Genomic DNA, 13,430 nt, shown 5'->3' on the forward strand with positions numbered 1-13,430 from the left:
TGCTGCCTGGAACAAATGGAAAAATGAAAAAGTCAAAACAAAGAAGATCATCCGGGACTCTATCGACAAGCGCTTGGTGGCCTACATTTCTGAACTGGACACCTCCAAGGAAATCTACGATAGACTAGTGAGTTTATTTAAATTTAATGATGCAAATCAAGTTTTGTTTCTTAGAAATAAGTTGAGGGAATCAAGAAGGGTAAAGATGAAAGTATGCAAGCATACTTCTTAAGAATCACCGAGATCAAGAATGATCTCCTATCTATTGGGGAAACTATTACTGACAGAGAAATGGCACTCACAACTCTTGGAGGATTGCCATTTGAATGGTATGTGTTCAGGTCTACTCTTTTGAACTATAATGTAATTCCTGGTTTCGAGGAATCAATGGCTAGATGCATTCAAGAAGAAACAAGGGAAGAAGTGCAAGAAATGCCCATGCCTAAAGGTCCTCCTGCTGCTTTTTCTTCTCATGCAAAGAAAAGAAATAATTCCAGGACTAAATCAAAAGGAAAGGCTGGACCTAAGGCTAGAAGAAAATGACGATGTTACATTTGTGATAAAGCAAGTCACTATGTATGAGATCATGAGCATCATGATGAATGAGATCATGGACATAAAGGGCAACATGAAATCATGGACATATAGGACAGCATGATGATGATGCACACTAGTTTGAGCGGCATTATGATGGATAAAATCATGGACATGGGCAACATGATGATAATCATGATTAGAGCAGCATGGTACAGTATGCAGTGGTGCAACTAGAAATCCCTCTGATGGCAATCAAAGGAATGACAAATTCAACAGCAAAGGTAAGAGGAGAGCTAGGATCGAGGAAGAGGACAACCATTCAAGAAGGCTAGAAATTCCAGGATGTATTAAATGCACCTGACCTCAAAAGGAACCTAGTGTCCATCTTGGCAATGGAAGACAGAGGCTACAAGGTAACCTTCAGCAATGGCAAGGTATGTATATGAAAAAATAATGATAAAGATTCCTCTACTCTTGGGTTTAGTGTTGATTCATTATATCAGGTCGATGGAAGTTCGCTAGGTGTCATGTCTTGTGACACAACTCTTTAGTCCGAACTTTGGCATCGGAGGTTTTCCCACCTTCATTACAAAGCTCTACCCGATGTAAGACAGATGGTAACAGGGATGCCCAAACTCCAAGTAGAGAAAGAAGGTGTATGTCCAGGATATGCCAAAGGAAATCTCAAAAGGGGACCATTCCCCTCAAGCCAAAGAAAGACCTCCGATATATTACAGTTGGTTCACTCAGGCATACCTGAGGTTGGCATTAAGAGGGAGACTACTACACCACATACTCCTGAGCAGAATGGTGTGGTGGGAAGGAAGAACTGCACGATGATGGAAGCTGTCCGAGCCATGCTACATGATCAAAGACTTCCAAAGTTTCTATGGGCTGAAACTACAATCACCGCCGTATATGTACAAAATCGATGCCCTCATCAAGCATTGGGTTCCAAGACTCCTGAAGAAAAATTCACCGGTAAGAAACCTGATGTTTCTCATTTTAAAAATTTTGGAAGCCCTGTATACTTTCATGTGCCGAAAGAGAAAAGAAATAAATTGGGAGCATCTGGAAAGAAGGGAATTTTCGTGGGCTATGGTGAAAATACTAAAGGCTATAGAATCTATGTAGCCGGTCAAAGGGAAGTCATAATTAGTCATGATGTCACCTTTGACGAAGATATGGCTCTCAGCAAGGTGATCAATCTTCCGACTTTGAGGGGCTCTCAAGAAGCCGACACCAGGGAACCGAAAGAAAAGGATGATGAATCAATGCCTGATGTAGAAGAACCCATGGATCCGATTGATCCTCCTCCATATGAGCCTTCCACCTCTAGGAAGAGGCCTTCATGGCTTAAGGGGTTACTTGATGATGCTGAAGGACATGCTGCACCCCGAGGAACCTTTCGTGAAAGTAAGAAACTTAATAGGTATCAAGGATACCTGACCATCATGAGCACGATCATACAAAATGAGCCTTCGTCATTCTCAGATGCCGTCAAGCATCAAGTATGGAAGGATGCTATGACCGAAGAATATGAATCTATCATAAAGAATGATGTTTGGGAAGTAGTTCCCAGACCCCAGGACAAGACTGTTGTTACTTCCAAATGGCTTTACAAGATAAAGCATGCAGCAAATGGAAGTATGGAAAAGTATAAGGTTCATTTTGTTGCTCATGGTTTATCCAAGAAGGGAGGTATAGACTATGATATTTGCACCTGTTGCCAGATATACGACCATCCGCTTGATCATAGCCCTTGTGGCTTCACAAGGATGGAACCTACATCAGATGGATGTTAAGACCGCATTCTTGCATGGTTCTATCAAAGAAGAGGTCTATGTGGAGCAACCTGAACGATTTGAGATTTATGATTGAAAATCTCATGTATAAGAAGGCTCTCTATGGGCTGAAGCAAGTACCCCGAGCATGGTATGAGAGGATCGATAGCTACTTGATGAAGCTGGGATTCACTGGGAGTGAAGCTGATCCTAACCTTTACTTTAAGGTTGAAGATGACAAACCTCTCATACTGGTGTTGTATGTGGATGACCTCTTTCTAACAAGTGCAAACCCTCTCATTCACAAATGTAAGAGGGAGATGGCTTCTGAATTTGAAATGAAGGACCAAGGACTTGAAGTGTGGCAGAAGCTAAGGGAAATTTTCCTATCTCAAGGAAAATATGTGGAAAAGATATTGGAAAGATTTGGTATGATGGACTGCAAGCCTGTGACTACCTCGAGGATCTTAACTTTTAAAAGTTATATGGTAGTGATGTCGGACCAGATTTGGGAAATGCCTCTGAGTTTCATAAACTCATTCGCATTGATGTTCTTGGTGAACCTCCATCTGAACATATGTTTTGCAGTTAGCATTGTGAGCTCATATTTGGTTGAGCCTCACTGGATTGATGCCAAGAATCTTCTGAGATATCTTCGTGGCACAATGGGTTAAGATACACTGTCGAAGATGTGAGACTACTTGGATATACTGATGTTGATTGGGCAGGCAATGTGGTGGACCGTAAAAGCACTTCCGAGCAGTGTTGTTAAAATCGCGATAAAATCGCGATTTTTTCAAAAAATCGCGATTTCTTCACCTTTCCGCATAAAACGCAATTTTTATCCCAAAAAATCGCCGGATTTTTTTTATAGCGATTTTTTCCGAAAAAATCGCCGAGGGCGCGGGCAGCGGGCTTTTAATAGGGAAAAATGAATTTTTTTTATGTCATTTGACTGTCGCCGCGCGGAGGAGGAGGAGAAGAGCTGAAGGGTTTGGGTCGACTTTGGGAGCGAATCCAAGTGTTTTTAGGAGAAATCCAAGACAAGATCACCAATTTGTCCATAAAAACGGTATGTAGATTAATTTTTTTTGTTTTGCTTCTTTAAAAACTTTGTTTTTCATTGTTTTTAAAGAATTTTTTGTAATTTTTCATTGATTTGGGATGGGTAATTTGTTATGACTATGAGAACCAATTTTTTATTTTTATTTTTTTATTTTTTTTAAACATTGTTTATGTTTTTTGAATTTTCATTGTTTTTTGGCATTTGCCATTGGCATTTGGTTGGGTAACTTGGGTTTGGAAATTGGGATTTTGGAAATAATTAACTTGTAATTTTGTAAATGCTAAATTGTAATTTGTATTATGTAATCCTAAATTCCTATTTCCTAATCCTTATTTTTCCATAGGTTTGCAAATTCAAAATTCAAAAACAAACATGCCAAGGAAATTGGATCCTTTCTGGGAATATGGTGAACCTAAAGCTCCGAATGATAGACAAAACTTGTTTTGCAAGTTGTGTGGAAAGGAGATAAGCGGGGGGGTGTACAGGTTGAAGTTCCACCTTGCACAAATCCCTGGACGTGATGTGGGGCCCTGTATAAATACAAATCCTGAAATTATCCAAAGAGCCATGAGAGCATTGGGAGAATTAGAGCACACTAGAGAGGCCAAAGAAGAACTCAAAAGGCAACTAAAAAGGTCAGCTGAAGGAAGTGGGCCAAGTGGCACTGGTTCTACTGCAGCGTCAGTCAATCCGGTAGCTGCATCATCATTTTTTGTTCCTCGAACCACACCTGGTTCACAACCAACTATCGGTTCAATGCTAAAAAGAACTGAAAAAGAACAAGCTGATAGGTTGATGGCAAAATTTCTCCTCTGGAGTGATATTCCTTTCAGCATTGTAACGAATAATCCATTTTTCCAACCTACTGTTGATGCTATTGCCAGTGTTGGCCCGGGGTACAAAATCCCTTCTCTTCATGATTTCAGAGGCCGGATTCTTCAAGAGGAAAAGCGTGACTGCACCCAAAGATTGGAGGATTTTAGGGCATCATGGGCACAAACAGGATGCACTGTTATGTCAGATGGTTGGACTGACCAAAAGGGGAGAACCCTTATAAACTTCTTGGTTAGTTGTCCCAAGGGGACTATGTTTATCAAATCTATTGATGCAACTCATCAAATCAAAGATGCAAGAACTTTATGTGATTTGCTGGATGTGTTTATTTTGGAGGTGGGTGCAGAAAATGTTGTCCAAGTCATAACGGACAATGCTGCAAATTATGTTGCTGCTGGTAGAATGCTTATGGACAGGCATCCTACTTTATTTTGGACACCTTGTGCTGCCCATTGTATTGATTTGATGTTAGAGGACATAGGGAAAATTCCCTTTGTCAAAGATATTGTTGACTCATCAAAAAGCATCACAAAATTTATTTACAATCACACATTTGTGCTTAGCTTGATGAGAAAATGCACCAACAACAAAGAGTTGGTGCGCCCCGCCATTACACGGTTTGTGACGAGTTTCATATCTCTTCAATCCCTCTTGAATTCTATGTGGGATTTGAAGAGAATGTTTCTTTCAGAGGAGTGGCGTGCTTCGTCAATGAGCCGCAAACCAGAAGGAGAGGTCGTGTGCAGACTAGTTTCATACCAGGAAGACTTCTGGGCGGGAGTGCAGGAGGTGTGCGCTGTTACTGAACCTTTGGTAAAGGTTCTTCGGTTGGTTGATGGTGAGAAGCCCGCAATGGGCTATTTGTATGAAGCCATGGACAGGGCCAAAGAAGCCATTCGGTCCTACTATGATGATAAGGGAGATGATGGGTTTCAGAGACAACTCTTCTATGGGAAGTGATTGATGAGCGATGGAAGAACACACTCCATCGTCCCATTCATGCTGCTGGGCTTTTCCTGAACCCTGCATTTTCTTATGCATGTGGGTTTGATTTTGATGCTGAGATCGTGGATGGATTATTAACCTGTGTCCAGAAGATGGTGAGATCTCCAAAACAACGTATAGAGATCTCTAAACAAATTGAGACATATAAGATGTCAGGTGGCACATTTGGCTTTGAGATGGCTGTCACTGATAGGACGATTAAAATGCCAGGTATTTTTTAGTTTGTACTTTGTAACTTTGTTTCAAATTTCATTGTCTCTTCAAATTCCATTTTTTTCTTATGTTTATTTAAAATTTTATTTGTAATTTTGTTGTAGACGCATGGTGGAAGATGTATGGTGGCAGAGTACCCCTTTTGCAAAAGCTTGTCGTACGCATCCTCAGCCAAACATGCAGCTCCTCAGGATGTGAGCGCAATTGGAGTGTATTTGAAAAAATACACAACAAGAAGCGCAATAGGTTAACAACTTAACACTTAAACATTTAAAATATTGCAAATTTCCAAATAAATTTTTGAATTCATTAAACAATATTTTTTTTATAATATTAATTATTAATTATTATTTCATGAACTTTGTACAGGTTGGAGTCCCATAGACTTAATGACATGGTCTATGTCTACTACAATCTTCGATTGTGGGTGAGGCAACTAGAGAAGACACCTGATATGGAAGCCATCTCATTGGATGGGATTGACACCACTGCTGAATGGAGGGTTGAGACCGAGAGGCCTCTCATGGATCCCACTGATGATTGGTTAGTGCAGGATGAGGGGGAGGAGGAGGAGGAGGAGCAGGAGCAGGAGCAGGAGCAGGAGGAGGAGGAGTTGGAGTTGGAGGAGCAGGAGGAGGAGGTGACACCGCCTACCCGGGCTACCACTACCACCAGTAGAGGACGTGGTCTCCGTCTACCTACAGTAGCTGCTACTTCTACTTCTTCAGCTTCTAGAGCACGTCAGACTCCACTGCCATTTCCACCAGCACAGGCACCAGCATCTTCATCTAGGGGGAAAGGGAAAGCAGTGACATTTTCTCGCAAGAGGGGCAGAGGAAATCAATAGGATTAGAGTCTTAGACTTTCATTTTATTGTATATGACATTATGACATGATGAGATACATTATCATATTTTTTGTTGATATTTTGAGGCTGAGTTGGGACTCAGGACTTACTATTCAGGACATGATTCAATGTTATGTGTGATTTTAGCACTAGAAATGATATTAAACATCTTATATATTAGTTTTTTTATCATATTTATGTGTCAATGTATTTATTTTATGTTGTAGATGGTTTAGATATTAAAAAAATTGAAAAAAAATGAAAAAAAATGAATATTTTTGTGCCAAACGCCTTTTTCCCGCTTTTTTCCACTTTTTTCCTGCTTTTGCCGATTTTTTCCGCTTTTTTCCCGGCGTCGATTTAATCCCGATCGCGCTTTTAACAACATTGCTTCCGAGTGCTGTTTCACCTTGGGATTTGCTTCGATATCCTGGATGAGCAGGAAGCAGAAGTCGGTGACTTTGAGCACCGCTGAAGCAAGATATACTGTTGCTAGCATGACCTCGTGTGAGGCAGTCTGGTTGCGAAAGCTCTTCAGTGAGTTGTTTGGATTTACATTGGATACCATTGTGATTCTCTATAACAACCAGAGGTGGGATTCGATTATTGAGGAATCTCGTATTCGTTGATTGCTCCAGCAGATAGACATCATCTGGGATATGGTAAGTTGATGAGCAAGGAGGCTCCATCGCATTAAGATGATGTACAGGTTGATACACCTTGTCAAAGCCCTGAGGAAAGATCTAATTTGTGATTTTCCCAAACGACTTGGAGTCATCAAGAAACCCTTGTACAAGGGTCCTACATGTTGCATACATTGAGCTCTCGGAGCTCTGAGGGCTTGTGGTTCTTACTGGAGCAACATACGACCACAGGGTGACTCGCCCTCCCCTGGTGGTGCGCACTGGAACAAGATGATTCGCTCTCTTGTGGAACAAGATGATTCGCTCTCTTGTGGGACAAGATGATTCGCTCTCTTGTGGAACAGGATGATTCGCTCTCCTGTGTAGCAGGATGATTAGTTCCGCTGTGAGGCCTGGATTGATGTGTTCTCCATGGCGATTGTAGCAGGATTGATGTGTTCTCCTGTGACGCCTGGATTGATGTGTTCTCCATGGCGGCCTGGATTGATGTGTTCTCCATGGCAATTGTAGCAGGATTGATGTGTTCTCCTGTGAGGCCTGGATTGATGTGTTCTCCATGGCAATTGTAGCAGGATTGATGTGTTCTCCTGTCGAGGCATCCTACCCATGTAGTCTGGGACTCATGGGAAGTACCTCTCATCTGATCAATGAGCAGGGAAATGAAGTTAGGGACCATAGTAGTACCAATGGACGCATCGTTGTAACTACGGTACTCCCTACGCTAGGATGACCTCCATTGATCTGGGATCAATGATACTGGTCTGGGACCAGTGGTAGGAGTTGTACCATACTATGACGCTGACTTCGGGTCGGTTGAGACTAGTTTGGGATCAGTGGTACATACTCTGAGACTGACTTTGAGTCAGTGGAGGATGATATTGCTCTGGGACCATTGGAGTTGTACTCACTATGACGCTGACTTTGGGTTGGTTGAGACTGGTCTGGGACCAGTGTTACATACTCTGAGACTGACTTTGAGTCAGTATGATACATCCTCGATCATTTCTTCTTCTTCATAATTCGGACAAAAGCAGAGTAGAACAGAAAAATGCAAGAGCAGAGCAGAACAGAACAAAACAGTACAGATCAGTGCAAGGCAGAACAAGACAAAGCAGAACAGGCAAAATAGAGCAGAGCAGGGCAAGGGTCAGGCTGTACAAGGCAGTGCATTTGATGGATGAATAGTAACGACCGATAGACAGATTGCAGATGAAGTTCTCCATGGTTGAAACTTGAGATGGAGTGTTAAAATTGGCAACCAGGGCAAAACTTCATGTGGGTCATCTTATTCATGGCTAATAATATTTTTATTAGATTCCTCTCATCGAGAGGTGTAGGATTGATATAAAGGTCATCCAATTCCGATAAGTATTCACGGAGATATGAATTTATTTTGATTATGGAATTATTATCAAGCCGACCTACAACTCATGTAGGCTCAGAAGCCCAACAGTCGCATCTATTCACCCACCAACGTTGTGTATAAATATAAGAGGACTTTTCCTCATTTGGACTCACTCATCTCATCACATCTCTCTCTCTCTACTGCGCAGATATGAGTCTCTTCTCTACTGCGCTGAAATGGGTCTCTCTCTCTCTCACACATGTGAAGCCGGAAGCTGTTGAATTTGAAGCTGCAACTGCAGAAGTAAAGATTGACTTGCGTGGCCTAGAAGATCTTCTCATCTGAACTGCGTTGTAGGTTCATCTGAACCTCCTTTGAAAGCTGCAACTTTTGGTGGTGGAATGAAGTCAATCCGACGAACGATTCGCAAGATATCGATTGCCCTAGTTTGAAGCCGGAAACTGCTGAAACTGAAGCTGCAACTGCAGAAGTAAAGATTGACTTGCGTGGCCTAGAAGATCTCCTCATCTGAACTGCGCTGTAGGTTCATTTGAACCTCCTCTGGAAGCCGAAACTTTTGGTGGTGGAATGAAGTCAATCCGACTGTCGGTTTGTGAGATATGGTCTGCCCTAGTTTGATAATGAAGCCGCTAATGCTGATGCTACTAATCTAGGGTTTGCTACTGCTGATATGAATCAGATTTATTGTACTATTTCTCTCTGCTGAATTATTGAAGATAAAAGAAGATTTGATCAAAGGGTTTCCCCACACATTGTGGGGTTTGTCCCTAGCTAGCCGCCACATCTTGTGTCTCTTGTCTTGGCTTGTTTTCTGTCGATCGTTTAATGTTCTATCTGCACTTTACTTTATGTATATGTGATTGCTAATCGGTGGAATATAATAAGAAAAAGAAGTAAATTGTTATAAGCATAGAACATACCATAACTTAACACATTTAATGCCTACTCTTGTGTCATTTTTTCTGACAATACATCCCTTATTTTAAATATCAAGTCATGAATGATGATGTACTTTCCAATTCACATCAGGCTCCATATGTTAGTTGACCATCCCATTTAAGGTTAATACCTTAAGCGGTCTAATTTCCTATAGAACTCATGTCTATGAGATCCTTAACTCTAGCAGAAACATTTTTTTTTCTTTTTGGTCAGTTCCTCCTGTTTGAGAGCTCGATTGCAATTTTAGTTTAGAATCTCCTCAACTAGCCCTCAGGACAGGCATACAATTTCACAGATAAATGTCTGTCACAAAGCATACATGTCTGTCACAAGCATTCCAATACAGCAAACATTCACGACAAAAGTTTACCTGTCATAAAACAATTATGATGTATTGATATGTCACAAATTTGAATGCGTTTCAATAACCACTCTCAAATCAAACTTTCCAGCTTCTAAACTCCACCCATCCATGAAATTGGCAGGATAAACATTATACTAGCAAGAAAGAAATAATTTGATACAAATTACAGCCACATTAAACAAAACATTGTTACTGCAATAATGTTGAGTCTTGACCTTAAAGTTTGTCCTACATCACATTTCCTCTAGTCACAGTGTACAAGTCTCCCCAAGCCTTGCCATGCACAATTCTTTATCCAAGAGCCATATAAAAGAGCAAATGAAAAACCGATGTAATATGGGACAAGTACACACCTTCACCAATTCCTTATCATGATGACCTGCTTGCCACCAAGATGGCATATTGTTCCTTTGACTCAGCTGTAAACCCAAATGCCCCCAATCTTCTGGTAATGAATCCATCGCTTGCCTCAGAGAATCAACTAGCTCAAGTCTCTCCTTTAATCGTACCTTTGGACAGGAGAAACAATGACAATAAATGTATGAAAAGAAAAAACACTCAAACAACTCAAAAATGAACTATTATAATTTATAGTCAATAATCAGTTACATGAGCTTGGAATTACATAAGCAGCAATTTCTTATAACCTCAATTACAAACCATCAACTTGAGCATGCCTAAGGAAACTACCAAATGGCCTTAATTCTTAAGTTTTTGTCAAATCGGCACAATAATATCAACAAGGAGATGACCATATTTAATATGGTCTGACAAGTCAACCATTGAACTTTGTCAAATATATGACGTATGATATGATTGGAACAGAGTGACTTCAGAATATATTTTGGAATTACATAAAGTATGATTTCATAGGAAATTTCTAAAATTAAGAATAAAATATTTGTCTATGTGAAAGTTTCAACTTGAGACAGTGGTACTTGTACACTGGGTAACCTACCTCAGGCTCCTGTATATGTAATAGTTGCAGCATTAATACAATGTGAAATTTATTATTCTCTCCAATATGCTATTGAGTTACTGTTTTAGGCACCCATACAAAGTTCTACATGGTGGCAGAGAAAACAGCCAATCAGGAGGCATCAAAGAATGGTGCACACAGAGTTTAGCACAGGTCCAGAGTTATCACAACTCTGCATAAAAGTTATGCACGAAGGAATGGCATCAAAAGATAGAGGAAAATAACAACTTAATTATTTGCCTTTAATAGCACAAGGAAAAATAACAAGAAGCAATTCTTTTGGGAGTATAAAAGGGGAAAAAAAGACAAAACCCTAAGAAAGGTTTAATTTAATTGAAAACCAAGTTCTACCTAAGCTCAACTGTCATCCAACAACAAAATATTGGTAGCATAGACAATTAGAGCTGAAGTTTATTGGATATCGTGATTGACTGTCCAAAGCAGGTCTGGCAGAAGTTGAAAACTATGCTCAACAAGATCGACGAAAGTTACTCCTTTGACGAGATTGAAGATTATTTGCCTGTTGTGAAGGAGCTTCACTTGAAATTGGATGAACGTGGAATGGATTTTCCAAAAACAAATAGAATTGATTTTGATGAAGATGAAGACACCCTATGATGTTACCCTGTGATGTTTTCTGTTTAGCATTCCATGCTAGTTGGGCCTCCATAAAAGAAGATGATAAGGACTATACCTTTAATTCTTTCACTGATCCACTGCCCTACTACAAATCACTGATCAACATGATCACTCATCAAACTCATCATTGATTCACCACTACAAGAAACGGGATCATCAACAAAAGATACATAAACATCATCTATCTCAACGTCTTTAGACTTGGATTCCTCAACCTTAAAATATGCCTGAAATTGAAAAAGCTTAACATGCCTAACCATTGATTTTGGTGTTCATCTCATCGACCTTGTAATATGGTAGAAAAATATTAACATGTCTATGCAATTATTTTGGTTTGAGTGAAGGGTATATTTTTCTTAAAGCAATGGCAGAGAAGTTCAACAATCAATAGCACCAACACCAAAGGAGTTTAACAATCATATGACCAACATCAAGGTTCATAAAGGGTTTCATGCTCTTGATTAAATGTCAATCCCATACCCTCATACATGATAGAATTCAATGAAAATGTTGCAAACCTGCCAAACTTAAAATCCTGAAAACTGTTGAATGCTACTAAATTTTGAGTGGGATATGAAATTCTGCTTTCTTCATATCAAACCCAATAGGTTGGAAACGCTCTCAAACATCCTCAAACAATCAATGGTAATGCTAAAAATTTAACTAAACGAATAAAAAGGAAAGATTACAATTCACCATTGATTGCCAGTGTTGCTAGGTTTGAGTTAGGTCTTTTGTTTAGGTTTTGGGTTTAGGAGGGGAAGGGTTCATTTTATAGCCAAGGGGGGTTGTTTTGGGATGGAAACAGCCCCTAGTTTCCTCCATAATGACCTGGAAAACCACCACCATGGGTCCCAAACTCCCCACACACATGTGAGATCCGGATTCTGACCTACCTGATTTGGAGTGGAACCAATCAGTTCAAGCCAGTTGGTACCAGTTAGGTACCAAACCTGCCAATTCGGTACCTAATTGATACCAACCAGTCCACAAACTGAATTTTTCTACTAGTTCATTGGTTGAAGGTTGTTGACCAGCAGATTTTCGGCTTATCTCCTTGTAGGTTTATTCAGATGTCAAGTGTAGACACTCATTGGATGCAGAATTAAATTCCACATCCAATGAGTACCCACATCGAAAAAAATTGAAAATAACATGTGTTTTTCATGTATTTTCATTTTTTTCGATATGGGTCTACTCAAAAATATGCATAGTGGGTACTCACTGGATGTGGAATTTAATTCTGCATCCAACGGATGTCTACACTTGACATTTGAGTAAACCTACAAGTACGTAAGCCAAAAATACAATAAAAAAGTAGTTTCCTTTCTTTTTCTTTAAAAATTCATAACTCTTATTTTAGAACTGAAAATTCCCCTAATGTGTGAGTTAGCACTACGTTAAACACTCTCCCTTAGACATTAGATCATGGACATTGAACTTTGCAGCTATAAAACATTGCATGCATGAGCTTGATGTGACCCTTGTTGATCTTGCACCCTTTTGATGATGTGGAGCCATTGATAAGGATAGACATGATGATGATAGCCCACCTCTTTGGAGGGGTCCTAGAGCATTTTTCCTCAATTATGTCATCATGATGAGCTAGGATATTGTGCATATGATGTGACATCTCACTTGATGGGATACTTGGTGATAAGGAGAGGCACCTTTTGACGATGTGTCATGACTTTTAATCAGGAAACATATCCTTTTCAAGATCCACTGCACCTTTTAGGAGGAGAAATGCCTCTTGGAGCACTTTTATGCTATCATGGAGATGACGTCACATATGGGGCACTTATTGGACAATGTCATGTTTTAGCATATATCATTGCCTTATAGGCATTTTTGGGGGCCAACCTGAAACCTATCCACCTTGTATCATGGATTATTGTCATTGTAGGGGATTTTAGTGAATTATTAGCCTAATTGAAGAAAAGTGTTTGGTTACCCTAGTATAAATTGTTGAAAGTTGGCAGCTAAGGGATGAATTTCCTTGAATAAAATCTCATTTCTAACAATTCTAGAATGACTTTCTAAAAATAGAAAGTCATGTCTATCATTTCAAGCATGACTTTCCAAAAATAGTAAATCACCTTGCTTCAATTGGTAATCAAGTATAGATGATGGAAAATCACTTAACTTATCCTTAATCAATCTTAATTGTTCAATTTTCACTTAATCATCAATATTATTATTATCCTTATGAC

The 13,430-nt window shown here is 39.8% G+C and overlaps 1 protein-coding gene across 2 annotated transcripts in view; it reads right to left on the bottom strand.

Annotated features, from left to right (window-relative positions):
* Nucleotides 1-13,430, bottom strand: part of LOC149228258 (uncharacterized) — a 203,153-nt gene that overhangs the window by 82,008 nt on the left and 107,715 nt on the right. For both annotated transcript variants that reach the window (XM_089378126.1, XM_089378125.1), the window contains exon 10: nucleotides 9,953-10,108. In XM_089378126.1, the coding sequence (XP_089234252.1) occupies nucleotides 9,953-10,108 (156 nt within the window). The remainder of the gene's footprint in view (nucleotides 1-9,952; nucleotides 10,109-13,430) is intronic.

Source organism: Pinus tabuliformis, chromosome J, assembly GCF_031772625.1.
Source record: "Pinus tabuliformis cultivar Carrire ecotype Pingquan chromosome J, CPIR1, whole genome shotgun sequence".
NCBI classification, from domain to species: Eukaryota; Viridiplantae; Streptophyta; class Pinopsida; order Pinales; family Pinaceae; genus Pinus; species Pinus tabuliformis.